The sequence below is a fragment of the Prosopis cineraria genome, unplaced genomic scaffold (genome assembly GCF_029017545.1).
Source record: "Prosopis cineraria cultivar Desert tree isolate PC_DT_omini unplaced genomic scaffold, ASM2901754v1 PC14, whole genome shotgun sequence".
Classification (NCBI taxonomy): Eukaryota; Viridiplantae; Streptophyta; class Magnoliopsida; order Fabales; family Fabaceae; genus Prosopis; species Prosopis cineraria.
This window is the reverse complement of record NW_026555345.1, coordinates 23998214-24014771: the sequence shown is the minus strand read 5'-3', so window position 1 is coordinate 24014771 and position 16558 is coordinate 23998214. Positions and strand designations below refer to the sequence as shown.

The following is a 16558-nucleotide window of genomic DNA, read 5'->3' as shown; positions in this document are numbered from 1 at the left end:
TATGTTATAGCTTTTGTTTTCAAGCATTAATATAAGTTATTATTAATTATAAATATGTTGTTGTTCATATTTAAATAATCATTTGTAAGTATATGAATATGACTTGTTCATACATAAAAAAAGTTGTTAATTTTTAAAATCTAACCTGTCTAAGTTTTTTAATAGCTCATTTCTTTAATACTGATAGGTTATCAATATTATACTAAATAATATATGTTAAAAATTTATTTTTCAAGTATTTTCATGGCTTATGGTTAATTATGGAGATATTATTGTTCATGTAAGAATAATCACTTGAAAATACTCGAATATGACTTGTTCATACATAAAAAAATATATTTTTACTCTTAAAATATTATTCAAGAAACACCTAATATCTTAAAGTATTTGTTGAAACATATTTACTTTTAAAGTAATTAAATTGGAGCATCTGCTACCTTGCCATTAAATCCCTAAAAATGTCTATCACATAAGAGTTCATTGGGATTTAACGGTAAAGTAGGGGATGGTTCGATTTAATTAATTAATTTTGGAGTGAAAATATTCTAACAAATATTTTAAAATATTAGGTGTTCCTTGAAAAATATTTCAAGACCAAAAATGCACATTTATTTTTATGTTATTTATGAACCTTAAAAATGTAATGAGATCAAGTATCACAATTTATAATTTATCCTTTTTGAAGAATAATTTACAATTTACTTTTTTGGTCATGAAATTTATTATTTACTTTAACGTAACAAAATTCTGCTAAATTCAAACTGCGATTCACTGATTTTCTTTCAAATAAAAACATTAGCTTGTTCTAAATGTAATAATTAGTTAAAATATTTAATTTGATCCTAAATATAAGATCTTAATCCATTTTGTCTAACAAATTTTTATTTTTTTTCCAAATTATTCCTATTGATTATAATTTTTAATTTTTTTTAATCAGTGTGGGTAGCTTCTAATGCAAATGACCAGAAAAGATAATTTTTTTTAAAAAAATCTATACAATTTTTTTATAGATAATTGCTTTAATTATTTTTTAATTTCTGTCTATAAATTAGTTTTCTAATTTCTCTAAGGGAAGTAGTGTCTATTTTCCCAAATAAAAAAAAAATAAGAGTTCATAAATTTCATGAACCTTGTTGCTTTAGCAAATTTAAAAAACAAAAACAAAAACTGCAGCTCAATACCGTGTAGTGCTTTCAATAAAGGCTGAATTTTAAAGGGTTAGAATTTAAATAAGCTAGTTCTATTAAACTTGATTATACCTTAGGATTTCAATTTGGTCAGGCCAGCCCTTAGGACCTTGGCCCTATATTTTTTTATTTTTCAATTTAAAAATTAAAAAACATATTTAAAATATCAAAAAAGTTATCATATGTAACATTAAGTCTAGGAAAACAAATTTAAGTTAATAAAGATAACAACAAATTTAAGTTTAATAAAAAATAACAACATGACAAAATCAACACAGATAACAATCAAACTTTGATAGTATCATCAATTAAATCTTGATAATTTTTATTGTCATCAATATCAATATAATTTTATCATTTTTTTTATAGAGCCTTATCAGTGACAACAATATTTAGTTTTTTATATATTCTTTCTTTCTTCTCATAAAATAAGGTTAGGATTATAAAATTAATATAATACTTATTTTTTTAATATTAAAGCTTAAAAAAATATAAAAATGCTTAAAAGGGCCACCCTAGCTTTAAAGGACTTGCTTTTTTTTATTTTAAGACTTAAAAGAATGATTTGTCATTTTATATTTTAAAGTAAAAGTTGGGTTTTAAATTTTTTTGAGTTTAAAAAGGTTGAGTATTAACGATCCTAATATTGTGTACCGCTATTTGGTTCTCTCATAACAGATCACATGAAGAGGAAATGGAACAGATATCATTAAATTTTTTGATGGGTTAGTATGAAATTTAATGTTGGGGAATTAGAATTTAAGGGATATACGAAATATGGCTTCACACACCCTAGGAAGATCATATTTTTCAAGTAAATTAATCCTTCTGACCAAAATTCCCTTCATAATATCTCACAAAATTTCAGAACACCTTCGAGCATCTTCAAGCTAGTTTCCTCACTGGTGGTCATTCTCCGTCTGTACATCATCTTGACGAGCTTCTTCGAGCTTTGTCGTCTCCATTTGTACATCACCCAATGTCTTGGTCAAAAGTTTGAAGGTTCTGGCAGTCGCCGCTTCTCACCTTCGCCGTCCACTGTGAGCCACCGTCAATGATGTCACATATCTAACCATGCTCAACCTTTTGACTTCTCCGTCGTGATTGCTTGTCACCTTCTCCGTCGTTGGCTTCGAATCTCTCACTGGGCTCCACCATTTGCTTTGTTTCACTTTTACTATGATTCGGCAACAATGGTTCAATTTCTTCTTCTCTAGCGAACACTACAGACAAATAAATAAGGGTAACGTGGGTAATTGTAAAATTAGGTGTATATTTATTTTTGGGAGAATGACAATTAAGGACCTACTAAGAGCATTAATCTCAATTACAGACCGTGAAATTTTAAAATCTCAGTTAAGGACTATGATCCTTAATTGTGATTAAAAAAATGTAATTTGTGAGGTGGGATTTATTATTGCCATTTGAAAATTCATTAACCCAACTTGAGAAAATTTGTAAAGTATATTGTGAAAACATGAAACCCCACTTGAAAATTGAATGTTTAACAAAAAGGGCCACTTGAAAATTCACTAACTCAACTTGAAAAAGTTTCTAACATATATTGTGAAAACATGAAACTTCACTTGGGAATCAATTGTTTAATAAAAAACACCACTTTGGATAAGTCACTTTTTATTAAGATTCTCAAGTGGGGTTTCATTTTTTCACAATAAACGTTAAAAAATTTTTCAAGTCTAGTTAGTGAATTACTAAGTGGCGCTTTTTGTTAAACATTTCATTTCCAAGTGGGGTTTCATGTTTTCACAATATACGTTAGTAATTTTTTCAAGTTGAGTTGGTGAATTTCCAAGTCACATTAGTGAATCTCACCTCACAAATTACATTTTTTTTATCATAATTAAGGACCATGGTCCTTAACTCTGATTTCAAAATTTCACGGTCTGTAATTGAGATTAATATTCTTAACAGGTCCTTAATTATCATTCTTCCTTTATTTTTCTCATTAATGGTCCCCTCACACACACACACTCTCTTTCTCTGCCGAAGGCACCATAGCAGAGAGGGTTCAACTCGGTGATGATGGCATCGTGGATGACTGTTGCAGCAGGACTGTAGGAGGCCAACTGCCCCAAGGGAGATTGCAGCGGTAGGGATATATGGATCAGATACAATTGGCTTAATTTTAACAAAGATAATTTTTCAAAGAACATTTAAGCTTTTGATGATTTTTTTTTAAAAAATAATTATAATTATCAATTTAAATAATTATAAATTTAAAAATTTTAATCATAAAATATAATATTTAAATTTTAAGTATAATAATTAGCTGTTAATTTAATTTTTTATTTATAAATATTTAAATTGATATTTATAATTATTTTATAGATAATTTTATTGGAGTAATTCATTCTTTTGCCTAATTTCTTTTCCGTTTTATTATCACTGCCAACGTGTTTCTTAACACCGTTAGTCTTTTTTCAGCGGTTCTATATATAAAGGATTAACAGTTCTAACGGTGCGGAAGAAACTTGAAGAGTTGAAGGATTTCATTTTCTTTTCCAATTCCATGTCCATCAAGTCGTGAAAGTTTGGCGCTCGTTCAGGTGGTCTCGTGTCGCCTTCTGGATCGTTCCTCTCTCAGGAAACCCAACGCAGCTAGTGGACTTTCGTAAGCTTGTTTGCTCTCTTGTGTGTGTAAGTATATTTCCATTCTACATGAGATTCGAGCCTCCACCTCTTTGCAATCACAAAAGAAAATTACATGTTATTTACATTATTGCTGCATTTTCTTCCTATCATTGGCATGAGTTTGCATAATTTGTACGTTTTGAAATGGCGTTTGGGCCTTTATATTCATGATACCATAAGTCTGATAATTCATCCTAGCTGAATGGATTAGCACCCATTCATTTCCCCCCTCTTCCACTTTCGTTGTGTTTTTGGTTTCTCTGCATCCCTGAGCTGCTTTTTCATCCCCTAGCAGTTGGTTCTATCGATGTACAAGAAGCCACGTATTCCGGATTTAGTTTTAGTTAGGCGAATGTTCATCTTTTTCTCCATAAACGTGGACATCTTGCTCACCACGGGGCCATCCCATAGGTGAGTCCATTAAATAATATATGTCAGGGTTCTTAATGAAAATAGGGCTGCAACCTTTTACGGTTTTCTTGTTGCCTTTGGTAGAGCTCATGTACAACAAGTGCAAGCAGCAGATCGGTCTTCCCAATCCAGATTCAGTAAAGTAACGCTAGACCCGTGGCTTCCTATGTAATGTAGGGTGAAATCAACGATTTCGATGAAAAAGAAGCACTATGAAGTGCAAAGAAACCAAATGTTATTGTGTTGGCTTATGGTTGCTTGATATTTAAACCGGTACTATTACATATGCACTAAACTCTAATTTATCAGAAAAGATGAATAAAATCCCTTAACTCTTGCTTGTTTCGTTCATTTATTTATGATTGTTTTACTCCTCCTTTTCAGATCATATTTCAAACTTCAATTATCTCAGGGAATAGCTGAGCCTGAATTGCAGTTTGTTGGTAATGGGATTATTAAGGTTTATAAAGAGTTATAACTGCCCATTCAAGGCTAAAACTAGAAACAGAGTATACACACTTCAGCACATCCAAAGTAGAGGGTTCTCGAAGTCTGAGCTCTTCAATGACAGAGATGCAGTGCTTCCAGTTTTGGTCATTGGTGCTGGACCTGTCGGTCTTGTTCTCTCTATTCTTCTAACTAAATTAGGTACTAGTGAAGTTAAAGCATTGCTGTTTATAATTTGCCCATTTCTTGGTTTGATTGTCAGACTGTATTAGCTGCCAAAGTTTCAGTTGATACTATTGTAATGTAGTCTTTTTTAAAAGGGCATTGTCAAATTTGTGCATCAACTGTTTTTAGCACTGAATTCAAGGTTTATCGCAAAATATATAGTTTGTGATCATTAAAATGTATCCACATTATGATGCATTGATATGTTTGTGCCAGCTTATTTGAGGACCCTACATCAATTGTGATAAGATTATTTGGCGTTTTATTAACAATGGTTTTCTTCCCTGTGATTTATATTTTTGGTGCCAAGAATTGTCTTAATAATGGTTGTGTTTGGTTTCTTGTTAATTATTATCAATAATTACTCACTGGCACATTTTTTAATTGTTTCTGATTCATGATGACCGTAATGAATTTTTTTTCCATTTATATAATTGTTTGTCATTTGCACAACCATTATATAACAACGTCATTTGCATAATGATGTTGTGCAATCCATGTAGCCAATCCTATCTAGTGGGATAAGGCTTCTTGTTGTTGTTGTTGTGTAATTTTATATTAACCCTGCACTCATTCAAGCTGAATGACTGTTTAAGATATATAACTCTTTTTGTTACATTGTAGGGATTAAATGTGCAGTTTTGGAGAGAAACACTACATTTTCTAAACATCCACAAGCACACTTCATTAACAATCGATCCATGGAGGTTAAATTCTTGTTGCAAGATTCTCTCTTAAATTTTCCCCCATGCAAAAGCATTAGTTTTGACCAAAGTGTCACCTCAGATATTCCGCAAAATTGATGGCCTTGTTGAAGAAATCCAAAGCTCTCAACCACCTGTGGATTTATGGAGGAAGTTTGTATACTGTACTTCGCTCTCTGGTTCAATTCTTGGATCAGTGGATCACATCCAACCTCAAGGTGCTATTCTGTGGTCTGGGATCCTGCTTTTGTATCTGATGGCAATAGGAAGCTTAATTTTTATGTGAAATTTTGACATATTTTTTATATATAAATTGCTGCCAGCCAATATACTATAAGATCGTGTTCTTTCTGGTCAATATTAAGCGTTGTAATGTTACCCACAAAAAAAAGTAAGCCTGGGAAGATTCATATAATTTTTTGCTTATACAGATCTTGAGCATGTTATCAGCCCAGTCTCTGTTGCACACTTCTCACAGTACAAGCTGAATTCTTTACTAGTTAGGCAGCTTGAGGCTCTAGACTTCCAAATATGTGCACCTGAAAGCTCAGAAGGAAGTGAACGGTCCCATGAAATGAAAATACTGATGGGTCATGAGTGTGTATCTATTGATGCAAACAATGATTTTGTTACTGTAACTGCATCTTTGATGAATAAAGGGCAGTACGCGGAGAAGAAAATCCATTGTAACATCCTTGTTGGTACAGATGGTGCAGGAAGCACTGTGAGAAAGCTTGTAGGAATACAAATGAGAGGTGAGACAGACTTGCAGAAGCTTGTCAGTGTCCATTTTTTGAGCAAAGACCTTGGGCAGTATTTGCTTAAGGAGAATCCTGGCATGCTTTTTTTCATCTTCAATTCTGAAGCCATTGGGGTTCTTGTTGCTCATGATCTCAGGCAAGGGGAATTTGTATTGCAGGTATAACATGCTGCTGTCAATGTTTGAATATGACTACATTGTCTCACAAACTTCTAAATTCCATATATATCAAAAGTAAGATTTTTGTTGTGCTAATCACAGATGCCATTTTATCCACCTCAGCAAACAATTGAGGACTTCAGCTCAAAGGTATCTCCATTCAGTTTAGATGGTTAATTGACTGGATGTAGTTTACTTATGCTTGAAAAAGTTTATCTTACGGTGATGCATTAATTTACAACAACAACAACAACAACAACAACAAGCCTTTATCCCACTAGGTGGGGTCGGCTACATGGATTGCAAGACGCCATTGTGCTCTATCATTTATTAATCTTTTAGAAATATTATTAATTAAGAGATCACGTTCAACAACTTCCAAGAGTGTTCTCTTAGGCCTTCCTCTACCTCTCTTAATCGGACTCAAAGTTATATGTTCCACTCTTCTCACTGGTGCCTCCCTTGGTCTTCTTTGTACATGCCCAAACCATCTCAACCGATTTTCTACCATTTTTTCCTCAATAGGTGCCACCCTCACTTTTTCACGTATGTGCTCATTTCGAATTTTATCTTTACGTGTATGTCCGCACATCCATCGTAACATTCTCATCTCTGCTACTCCAACTTTATGCTCTTGCTGTCCCGTTAGAGCCCAGCATTCACTACTATATAACATTGCCGGTCTGATAGCAGTACGATAAAACTTTCCTTTAAGTTTATTAGGCACCTTACGGTCACAAATAACTCCTTTAGCTTTTCTCCAATTAAACCACCCAGCTTGAATTCTATGTGAAATATCTCCACTGATTTCGCCATCATTTTGAATAATGGCTCCCAAATATCTAAACTTTTCCACTTGAGGTATGATTTGATCTCCCAATTTCACTTTCAAATTATTTTCGAATAGTCTTTTACCAAATTTACAATATAAATATTCCGTCTTACTTCTACTCAGACGAAAACCTTTCGACTCCAATGTCCTCCTCCATAACTCAAGTTTGCAATTAACCTCTTCTCTTGTCTCTGCTATAAGAACTATATCATCCGCGAAGAGATGCATTAATTTAAATATGCTAAATTTAAATCTTTGTCTGATTGGAATGTGACTGATATGCATGTTTTTTCTTGACATTTGATGTTATCAAGTGTAGCATGAAATATTCTGAAATGGACTCAATTGTAGTAGGCATGTGAGAAGTTAATCAGCAAACTGGTTGGTCAGCAACTTGGTGACATAAATGTAATTGACATAAGGCCATGGGCTATGCATGCTGAAGTTGCTGAGAAGTTTATATGTTTTGGAAACAAAATATTTCTTGCTGGTGATGCTGCCCATCGATTTCCTCCTGCTGGTGGATTTGGTTTGTAGTTCTATATCTTTAAGCAACAGTAAAAGTCTACTGGTGTATGTTCAATATTACTTTGCATCTATACAAATGAGGTGGTGAAAGTCAATTAGCACAGATTATGAACATGGCTAGAAGTCTTTCCTGTCACACAAGTAAATGGGAAATGTTCTATTGGAATAAGATAGTGTCTATTGTTTATGGCATGGTGGCCTAGCCATATCAGACATGTCTGTTTGTCAAGGAAGAAGACACTGATGATGTACTTAAAGTGTTTGTTAACCAGGATTATATATTAGCATTATGTCATAAAATCTTCTTAAAAGCTGCACGTATTTTCTAAATTTTTTTTGAAGTGACTGAACAAGAGTGCGCTTATACAAGTTTTCTCAAGAATGCTAAGTGGATCGAAATATGTGATGTTATGTGGGCTATGTTTTTAGCCCTCAGTTATAAATGTCATGGTAAAGTAATGAGCTTTATAAACACAAATAACGTAGTTAAGAGTTAATGTTGTTTTATTTATCTAATAGAAAGCAGTCTGATGCAAAAATTCCGTCCATGACCTGCAGGAATGAATACTGGCATTCAGGATGTCCATAATCTTGCCTGGAAAATAGCTGCTGTGATAAAGGGTACTGCACCATCTTCATTACTAAATACATATGAAACTGAGCGTAGACCGGTAGTACTTTTATCTTCTTTTCCCTTTACCATTCATGTATATTTATTTGAAAGCTGGGCGGACCATTATAGCTGTTAAATACTGTCAGATTGCCATATTCAATACGGAGTTGAGCCTTAAAAATTACAAGGCTGCCATGGCAGTTCCTTCAGCACTTGGTCTTGATCCCACTGTTGCAAACTCAGGTACTCACAAGTAGTTGGATGCCTTTCTTTATCAACAATTAATTATTATAAACAATTGTTAACTCTCTACTCTATATTATTTTTAATTCTTTTCTTCTATTTTCAGTACATAGATTAATTAATACTGGGCCTGGTTTCATTTTACCACATGGATTACGGAAGGTAGCTTTGGAAGGACTTTTTGCAATTGGTCGAGCACAGCTATCAAAAACTATCCTAAATGAAAGTAATCCAGTTGGATCCTCAAGGCTGGCTAAGTTAAGGAATATATTTGAAGAAGGAAAAAGCCTTCAACTCCAATTCCCTGCTGAAGATCTTGGTTTCAGGTATATTACCATTAATTTCCTTTCCTCTATTTTAATTTCAGTTTTTTATTTTTTTATTTTTTTATTTTTGTATTTAAGTTGATTAGATTGAACTTGTGCTTAGCACATGTAATCATACTCCTGTTTATTTAAATGAGATGATCAAGCATTTGAGGACTCCCATCTAACTCTCATTTCTGGATTTAGATACCTACAAGGAGCAATTGTGGAAGAGAGTAATAATTTAGAGTCTACTCCACAATTGTCTACAGGTCGTCGGAGGGACTACATTCCCTCAGCCCATCCAGGATCAAGATTGCCCCACATGTATGTGAGGGTAAATAAAATGAATAAGGTTTGTATCAATATTAAATTATTAATATACTTTATAATTATGTTATATTTCATACTAATAATTTGTTGGGCTTAATTACACTATTGGGTTTTCATTGGCTCACACAGCATACAGTCTATAGACTTGCTTTTTTTAGTTGTCTTAAAATGTAGGGCTTGTTTTGTAGAATGTTTCAACTCTAGATCTTGTGTCCGGAGACAAAGTTGAGTTCCTTCTCCTCATAGCTCCTGTGAAGGAATCTTACCATCTTGCTCGTTCGGCGCTTAAGGTGGCAGAGGAACGCCAAATTTTGGTCAAAGTCTGTGTTATCTGGTCTAGTGGTTCTGTTGAACGGCTCAATGAAGGTAGTAAGGCGGCACTTTCACCTTGGGAGAATTATGTAGATGTCGTTGAAGTTGATAAGCCATCAACTTCAAATTGGTGGAAGATGTGTCAAATGAAGGAAAGTGGAGCTATTTTAGTTAGACCTGATGAACACATTGCGTGGCGTACAAGTTCAGGACTTACTGGGGACCCCATAGTGGAAATGCAGAGAATCTTTTCTATAGTATTGGGGATAATCTAAAAAAAATAATGAATTAATACATGATTCTGTATAATTTCAGCAATTTTATTGATGCAAGGTGTATCCGACGTAACAATGATATTGAACATTGGTTAATATGAGCGGAATGTTTTTTTATTTGCTGGTAAGTTCCTACTTCCGTCTGATGTGTCTATTTGATGTATGCGTATCAATGCTAGTCCTGTATCCTGTCTGATACGCCATATCTATAGGGATAAATCCTTTTCCAATTCTTCCCCGAAAAGAAGGTATGGGTTCCATTCTGAGACACTGTTACTGGCACGTGTATTGCATTCAATTTTATATGGCAATTTTTAAAATTTTAAAATACGAGCAAGAGAATGTATACAATACATATTTTAACATTTTTTGATATAGATTTAGGTGTCTTAATTTTTAAACAGGTATTTCTAAAATAATATAAGGGTATTTTTAACAATCAACCAAAATATCAAGTTTTTTTTATTTTTAAGTATTATGAAAAAAAATTATATATATATATATATATATAAGCATAATGCAAATGTTGGAATATATGATATGTATAATGAAGTGTCATACCTGCATCATGTTGAATACGTATTAGATACAAATGCGTTAATTTTTGTGAAGTATTGGTGTTTTGTAAGTTCTATTGGCTTTATTTAATTGAACTATTCCTAAGTCCCTGTTCTATTACTTCCCTTTTCTCTTTCTTCTTCCCCCTCCCCACACTTAAAAAAACAAAAAAAAAAAAAAATCATGGGCAGGTTGGGTTTGGATGTTGGTGTTGAGGGGATAGTGTATGTTTTGCTCTTTACAAGAGGTTGAAAATGAGTGGAAGTTACATCACCGTGAAATGGAAAGAGTATGATGCTAAAAACTTACTTAGCTCAATCTCTGTGAAATCGGAAGATTATATAAATAAATTTGGGGATAGCCTATGTATTTAAATTGTTACATATAACTGGGGCAACTGAAAGGAAAAGTAACTTGATCGAATAACGTGTTAGGGATTCTGAAATATCTCAAGTATATTGGCAACTGAATGATTCCGAAGGACAGAAGCTTCCCTTTGACTAGAACTGCAATCAACTCCTGTAACTGCTAGAGAAGGTCAAGTGCAAGAAAATGTACACTTGAGCCTGAAGAAAGGCACTGTACTGGGAGATGAACTAAACTGCGCGATTATGGATGCCGGCTTCCTCAAGTTTGACTAATTAGGTTATGGTTATTAGATGTCCAATAGCTGCTATGATGAGTCCAAGTATCCCACCCACAATGACCTACAGGATGAATCGGAATGTCAAGACAGAAAACTACTGATAATAGAATGATAGTTTAAAGGAAGATTTTTCTTGAGTCTTTTGCTATGTATAATGGAATGAAATAAGGAAAAAAATAAAGCAGAAATTTTTTAAATGTAAAATATCTCTTATATACTTGAATAAAAAGAAAGTAATAGAAAGGCACAATGATTATAAAGTACATCAATTTTTTTGAAAGAGGAAAGAACTACCTTCCCTTCCTTTCTACCTTTGATCTTTGAGGGTCATTTTGGAACAAAAATACCTTCAACCTTTATTTGATAGAACTTTAGCTCCATTTAGAAACAAGATAAAAAAATGGACTATCTTACAAAGCCTATATATCATTTTAGCATGCTGTTTTGATCATACAGGCACTATATTATGAACGTTCTGAAGTAATGCATTTAAACCTGCTAAAACCTCAGCACTTAGCATTTTGCAGTCACTATTTTGTGACAGCAATTATTAGTCGAGGGGATAATATGGTCATCGGTAATTATACTGAAATCAATCTTGATTAGTTGACGCAGAATAATATCCAAAATTATCATGTGAACAAGTATCCGTTGTAATAATATTCTTTGGCCTATCACATAATTATATGAATCGATCTAATGCAGAATGGGGAACCTGAACGGGAGTGTGACCAAGAAGTTCACGAAGTGGTATCCTCTCAGCCAGAGGATGCTCATCAGGAAGTTCATATATAATTTGGTTCAAAACCTGGGATCATTGAGTCATTTAAAATAAGCATAAACCGGCAAACACAGATAAGTAAAGAAATAATGCTATGTCAAAATGAGAAAAAGAGAAATGAGAAATCAAACCTCTGCTTGGCGTCCTGCTTGTAATCTTACACCAGTGGCATCATACATTACCTGCCATCAATCTCAAAATCTTCAATATTATCCCAATATGCGGACCATTCTTATAGCTTCAGTTTCTTGTGACAGCATATAGTAAATAAATCAACTGAAAACTTCTTTGTAACACCTCAATATAGATTAATGTGAAGAATTTAAGAGAAAAATCGTACAATACAAGCCAAGAGTAAAGCAATGGCAAACAGAGATCCTCCTAAGCCTTCCTGGAATCCAATAGCTGCAGCAAGAGCAGTTACAGTTGCCGAATGAGAAGATGGCATTCCGCCAGAACCAACAAGCTGCTTGAGATCACATCTTCTCTCCTTAAACCTGTAAATCTATGAAACATTAAAACTCTTAGGATGAACCACACGGTAACGATAGAGACCAGAGAAACAGTTTCTTCATGTGTCTAGGTTGGAACTGAGAATTTGTAATTCATCAGAGAAAATCACCAAGTTACAAGTCAAAAAAAATAAAGTCAATTAACAGTTAAACTTTACAAAGAACAGATCCACGTCATTGAGCACACCCGGTTTGGTATTTAATTCCCATTACCAACCGTTTTCTTTAAAAAATTACTAAAAGCCGCACACGCGCAAACATCACACAGAAATTTTTGGAACTTGAAGAATTGCACCAGTTGTTTCAGTATCCTTAGCTTCAATTATTACTAGTCTCAAAATCGTAACAAGATAATCAAGCTATATACACCAAAGCATCCGAGTTTTTTTTTTTCTTTTTTTGCCCTTTATTGTTATTTTTATTTTATTTTGTAGTTCATTGAGCTTGCCCTGATCCACTTACGGCATAAGAATATGGTTTCGTAGGTAACAAAAGCAATCAAGCAGGAAAACCAACCAAACGGAGAAGAACTTGGTGGATTGAGCGACGACGAAAGCGACGAAGGCAGATATCAGAGGGTAATTCGCGATGATTGAGGAGGGCGAAGATGAAGCATGAGTGAAGACTGCCTCATCCATAGCTTTCCTTCGCTTTAATCTTCTCCACCGATTTGGTCAATTTCAGATTTGATTTTCTGCGGCAAAAGCTTGGGAATGCTTTGAGATTTATGTGAGGCGGCGTTTCAGGCAGCGAAGTTGAGAAGATGAGAATTATGAAGAGAGAAAAAAGCACGAAGCTCTTGAGAGTTTCTTGTAGGTTTGTTGGAAGAGAGTAGTCATTTCTCCAACGTTCTCATATCTAACTAACAGTCATAGCTTTTTTGAACTGAATATGCCTCCCTTGTTCTCATCAGCCATCTAGAATCTAGCATATTGTCACGGATAATATTTCCGTGACTGTGTAAAGACCAAGATAATGAACGGTCCGCTGGTTAGCCTCGCACAATATGGGTAAAGGGGGCGACATTAGCATTGGGGTGTTCTGCCTCAGTCTTCGGACTGTGTGCACAACTGGTCGGGGGCTAGTGCCGCCTCCCTGATGAGCCCATGGCAGGGCGAAACCAGTGTGATCCGTACGTGGTAAGGCTTGTCCTGAGGATTATGGGGGTCCTCCAGGACGCCGCACGGGCGCCGTGTGCTGCGCCAGACTCTCAGCCCGTGACAGAGTGGTATCAGAGCAGGACGTACTTTACTGTCGTGTGCGCGTGGGGTCCCACGTTGGGACTGGTCGGCCTCGGCACTGCTCCAGAAAGGCCTCCGAGCAGGTGGGTCCAAAAGTGGGGACTCGGGCGGGAAGGTTGGCCGTTTGTCGACTCCACTCCTGTTGGCTCGCGGGTGCGAGTGGGTCCGAAGAGTACAGGATTCGGGTGGCCACTCAGCAAGTAAGTTGATGTGTTTGTGGTAGTACTGTACGTACGATCCTTGGGCGGAGTCGTTCTCCCCTAGCACGAGGGCGTGCTAGATTGGGTGTGGGAGAATGTCACGGATGATATTTCCGTGACCGTGTAAAGACCAAGATAATGAACGGTCCGCTGGTTAGCCTCGCACAATATGGGTAAAGGGGGCGACATTAGCATTGGGGGTGTTCTGCCTCAGTCTTCGGACTGTGTGCACAACTGGTCGGGGGCTAGTGCCGCCTCCCTGATGAGCCCATGGCAGGGCGAAACCAGTGTGATCCGTACGTGGTAAGGCTTGTCCTGAGGATTATGGGGGTCCTCCAGGACGCCGCACGGGCGCCGTGTGCTGCGCCAGACTCTCAACCCGTGACAATATGCTCTAATGTTAGATTTTTCTTCTATTTTAGATTTTTTTCTTTTGGTTCCTTCATTTCGTTCTATTTCAGCTCAATCCAAAACTAGTGGAGGAATGCCGGTGAAGCTTTTTAAATTAACTCTTTTAGTTGGGCAATGTTTTTTTTTCTTTTTTTATAAGCAAAACTTAAATAACTTATAAAATGAGGATGGATCTTGTGATTTAAAGTAGAGAGAATGACAAAGAGATCCTAAAAGAATTAATTAATTTAAGTTAAGTTTTAAATGTTAAATTTTAAAAATTTATAACTCAATCTCTTAATTTTACAATTATATTGTAATGAATTTATAACTTATTTTTTAAATTTCAACGTGGTTAAAGAATAAACAATTATTTTTTTGTTAAAATTTAAAATACAAGTTGCAAATTCATTATAATAAAATTATAAAATTAAGAAATTGAGTTATAAATTCATGAAATTTAACACTTGAGACCTAATTTAAATTAATTGATCCTTTTAAAATTTCTTTATCATCCTACCATTAAAGTATTTGCAAAAAGTATTTATAAATTTTTCATTAATATAGTCTTCACATAGATAGCTTGCTTGGAAACCATCCAAAGGCCTTAGTATTAGAGTTTCATCTTTATTAATTTAATTAAGCTTTCTTAGTTGTACCACTTCCCTCCTTTAAAAAAGGTTTTGTGTTGGAATCTGGAATTAACTTGTAATATATGTGGTTTTTTTAAAAGAAAAAAATTAATCAATTTTCATGGTTTTAATATTAAGCAAAACAACAAACAGGGTAGTATAGCCCTATAAATACTAAATTGCATGATATAATATTATCTGATAATTAAATTAAAATGTATTTTATAATATAAAAATATTTTTTTAAAAAAATAATGTATTACTGGCAATAAATAATATATATATATATATATATATATTTCTTTATAAGTTGACATATCTCCGTGGGATCCAACTGGAAAACATCCAAAGAGACATGTACACAAATTACTAGAATTAATTTACTAGTGTTTGATAAAGAGTAAAGATCTTTAGTTCTTCTCGGAATTTTTTCGATTATCTGGAAGTCAAAAATTGGACAGATTTAATTCGTGTTCAAGCATATTTTTCATATATGACATGTAACTTTTTTGTATGAAATTACTACGAGATACTAATTTTAGCTGGGGAAAAAGAAAAAGCTTTGATAGCAGAGACATGAATACACGCTTTAAATGCTTCCACTTAGTCCTCATTTTGCTGAACTATGCCTATGTCACTAACATACTCCCCCCCCCCCCCCCAAAAAAAAAAAAAAGTCTATGTCACTAACATTGCTGATTATTAGCTAATAACTCATAATATCAAAATTTTCAAAATTCAGGTCATCTTTACTCCTTGTTTTTTCACCTGCATATAGATAATGGATCTTCTCTGAGTAAGTGTTATGATTATCTAACAGAACATTTAAAGTGTAGAAATATAATTCTTTTATAAAATATACTCTTATTCTCTTGTCTTTAAATTTATTCCTTCATATCACTTGAAGCTAATAGGTCACAACACAAAAATCAAATTTATTATTTAAAGTGAAATAAATATATAATTTGATTTATAACATACGGTGAGTTACAAATTATGAGAAGTCAACTAGAGAAAATTTTCAGGTTCATAAAAAAAAACGAAAGAATTTTTTCCTTATGAAATAGTGTGTGTTCAGTTTGTGAATATCACAACTTATTATAGATTTTATATTTTTATATTGACTTCTAAAAATAAATCTAAGGTTATTAAATTATGGAGAAAGACCAAATCATATATTTAATCTTTTTTAAGAGGAAAGGAAAATGTAATTAAATGTTAACTAATTGAAGGTTAACATTTTAATATGATCACCAAAAAAAAAAAAAACAAACTTGGCATTGCACATTTTGCCATATATGCAAACATGTTGTGAATAAAACCCTACAAGTTTCGTCCTTCCTCCTTTTTGATGTGGATTTCTTAACATTTTCCTCGTAATCCCCCATTGTTTTTGTAACAAACCAGTCTAGTGTTTGAAGTTACATTGAACTTTAACTAATCTAAATTCAAGCCAGCTCGAGCTCCAAATAAGTTACTCTTAAAAGTATTTTCAGCATTTACATGAATTTAAACTTAAAATCTTATATTAAAGCAATCATAACCCTTCTTGCCAAGGAAAATTTTCTAAAAGTATATTACAAAACAAACAGAGCCTCAGAAACAAATACGT

At 33.9% G+C, this 16558-nt stretch overlaps 3 protein-coding genes across 6 annotated transcripts; 1 reads left to right on the top strand and 2 right to left on the bottom strand.

Moving 5' to 3' along the window:
* Window positions 1-3687: 3687 nt before the first annotated feature.
* Window positions 3688-10103, top strand: LOC129293864 (uncharacterized). 4 transcript variants are annotated; one of them, XM_054931981.1, is made up of 14 exons: window positions 3688-3845; window positions 4135-4250; window positions 4335-4523; window positions 4635-4898; window positions 5547-5629; window positions 5709-5844; window positions 6058-6545; window positions 6648-6695; window positions 7732-7906; window positions 8464-8576; window positions 8665-8761; window positions 8928-9087; window positions 9274-9421; window positions 9588-10103. In XM_054931981.1, the coding sequence occupies exons 4-14, from the start codon at window positions 4697-4699 to the stop codon at window positions 9984-9986; spliced, it is 2049 nt and encodes a 682-aa protein (XP_054787956.1). In that variant the 5' UTR covers window positions 3688-3845; window positions 4135-4250; window positions 4335-4523; window positions 4635-4696; the 3' UTR covers window positions 9987-10103. The 4 variants fall into 4 exon arrangements, with proteins under 4 accessions (XP_054787956.1, XP_054787953.1, XP_054787954.1 ...); XM_054931978.1 differs by having other exon boundaries at window positions 8868-9087; XM_054931979.1 differs by lacking the exons at window positions 4135-4250; window positions 4335-4523 and having other exon boundaries at window positions 8868-9087.
* On the bottom strand, window positions 6823-7700 carry LOC129293865 (uncharacterized). The gene has a single exon (XM_054931982.1). The coding sequence runs from the start codon at window positions 7675-7677 to the stop codon at window positions 6823-6825; it is 855 nt and encodes a 284-aa protein (XP_054787957.1). The 5' UTR covers window positions 7678-7700.
* Window positions 10104-10864: 761 nt separating the features above from the next.
* Window positions 10865-13400, bottom strand: LOC129293237 (uncharacterized). Its single transcript, XM_054931078.1, has 5 exons — window positions 13000-13400; window positions 12312-12468; window positions 12103-12153; window positions 11906-11998; window positions 10865-11251 (listed from the first exon to the last, which is right to left on the bottom strand). Exons 1-5 carry the CDS (start codon window positions 13119-13121, stop codon window positions 11186-11188), a joined length of 489 nt encoding a protein of 162 aa, XP_054787053.1. The 5' UTR covers window positions 13122-13400; the 3' UTR covers window positions 10865-11185.
* Between the last annotated feature and the right edge of the window lie 3158 nt (window positions 13401-16558).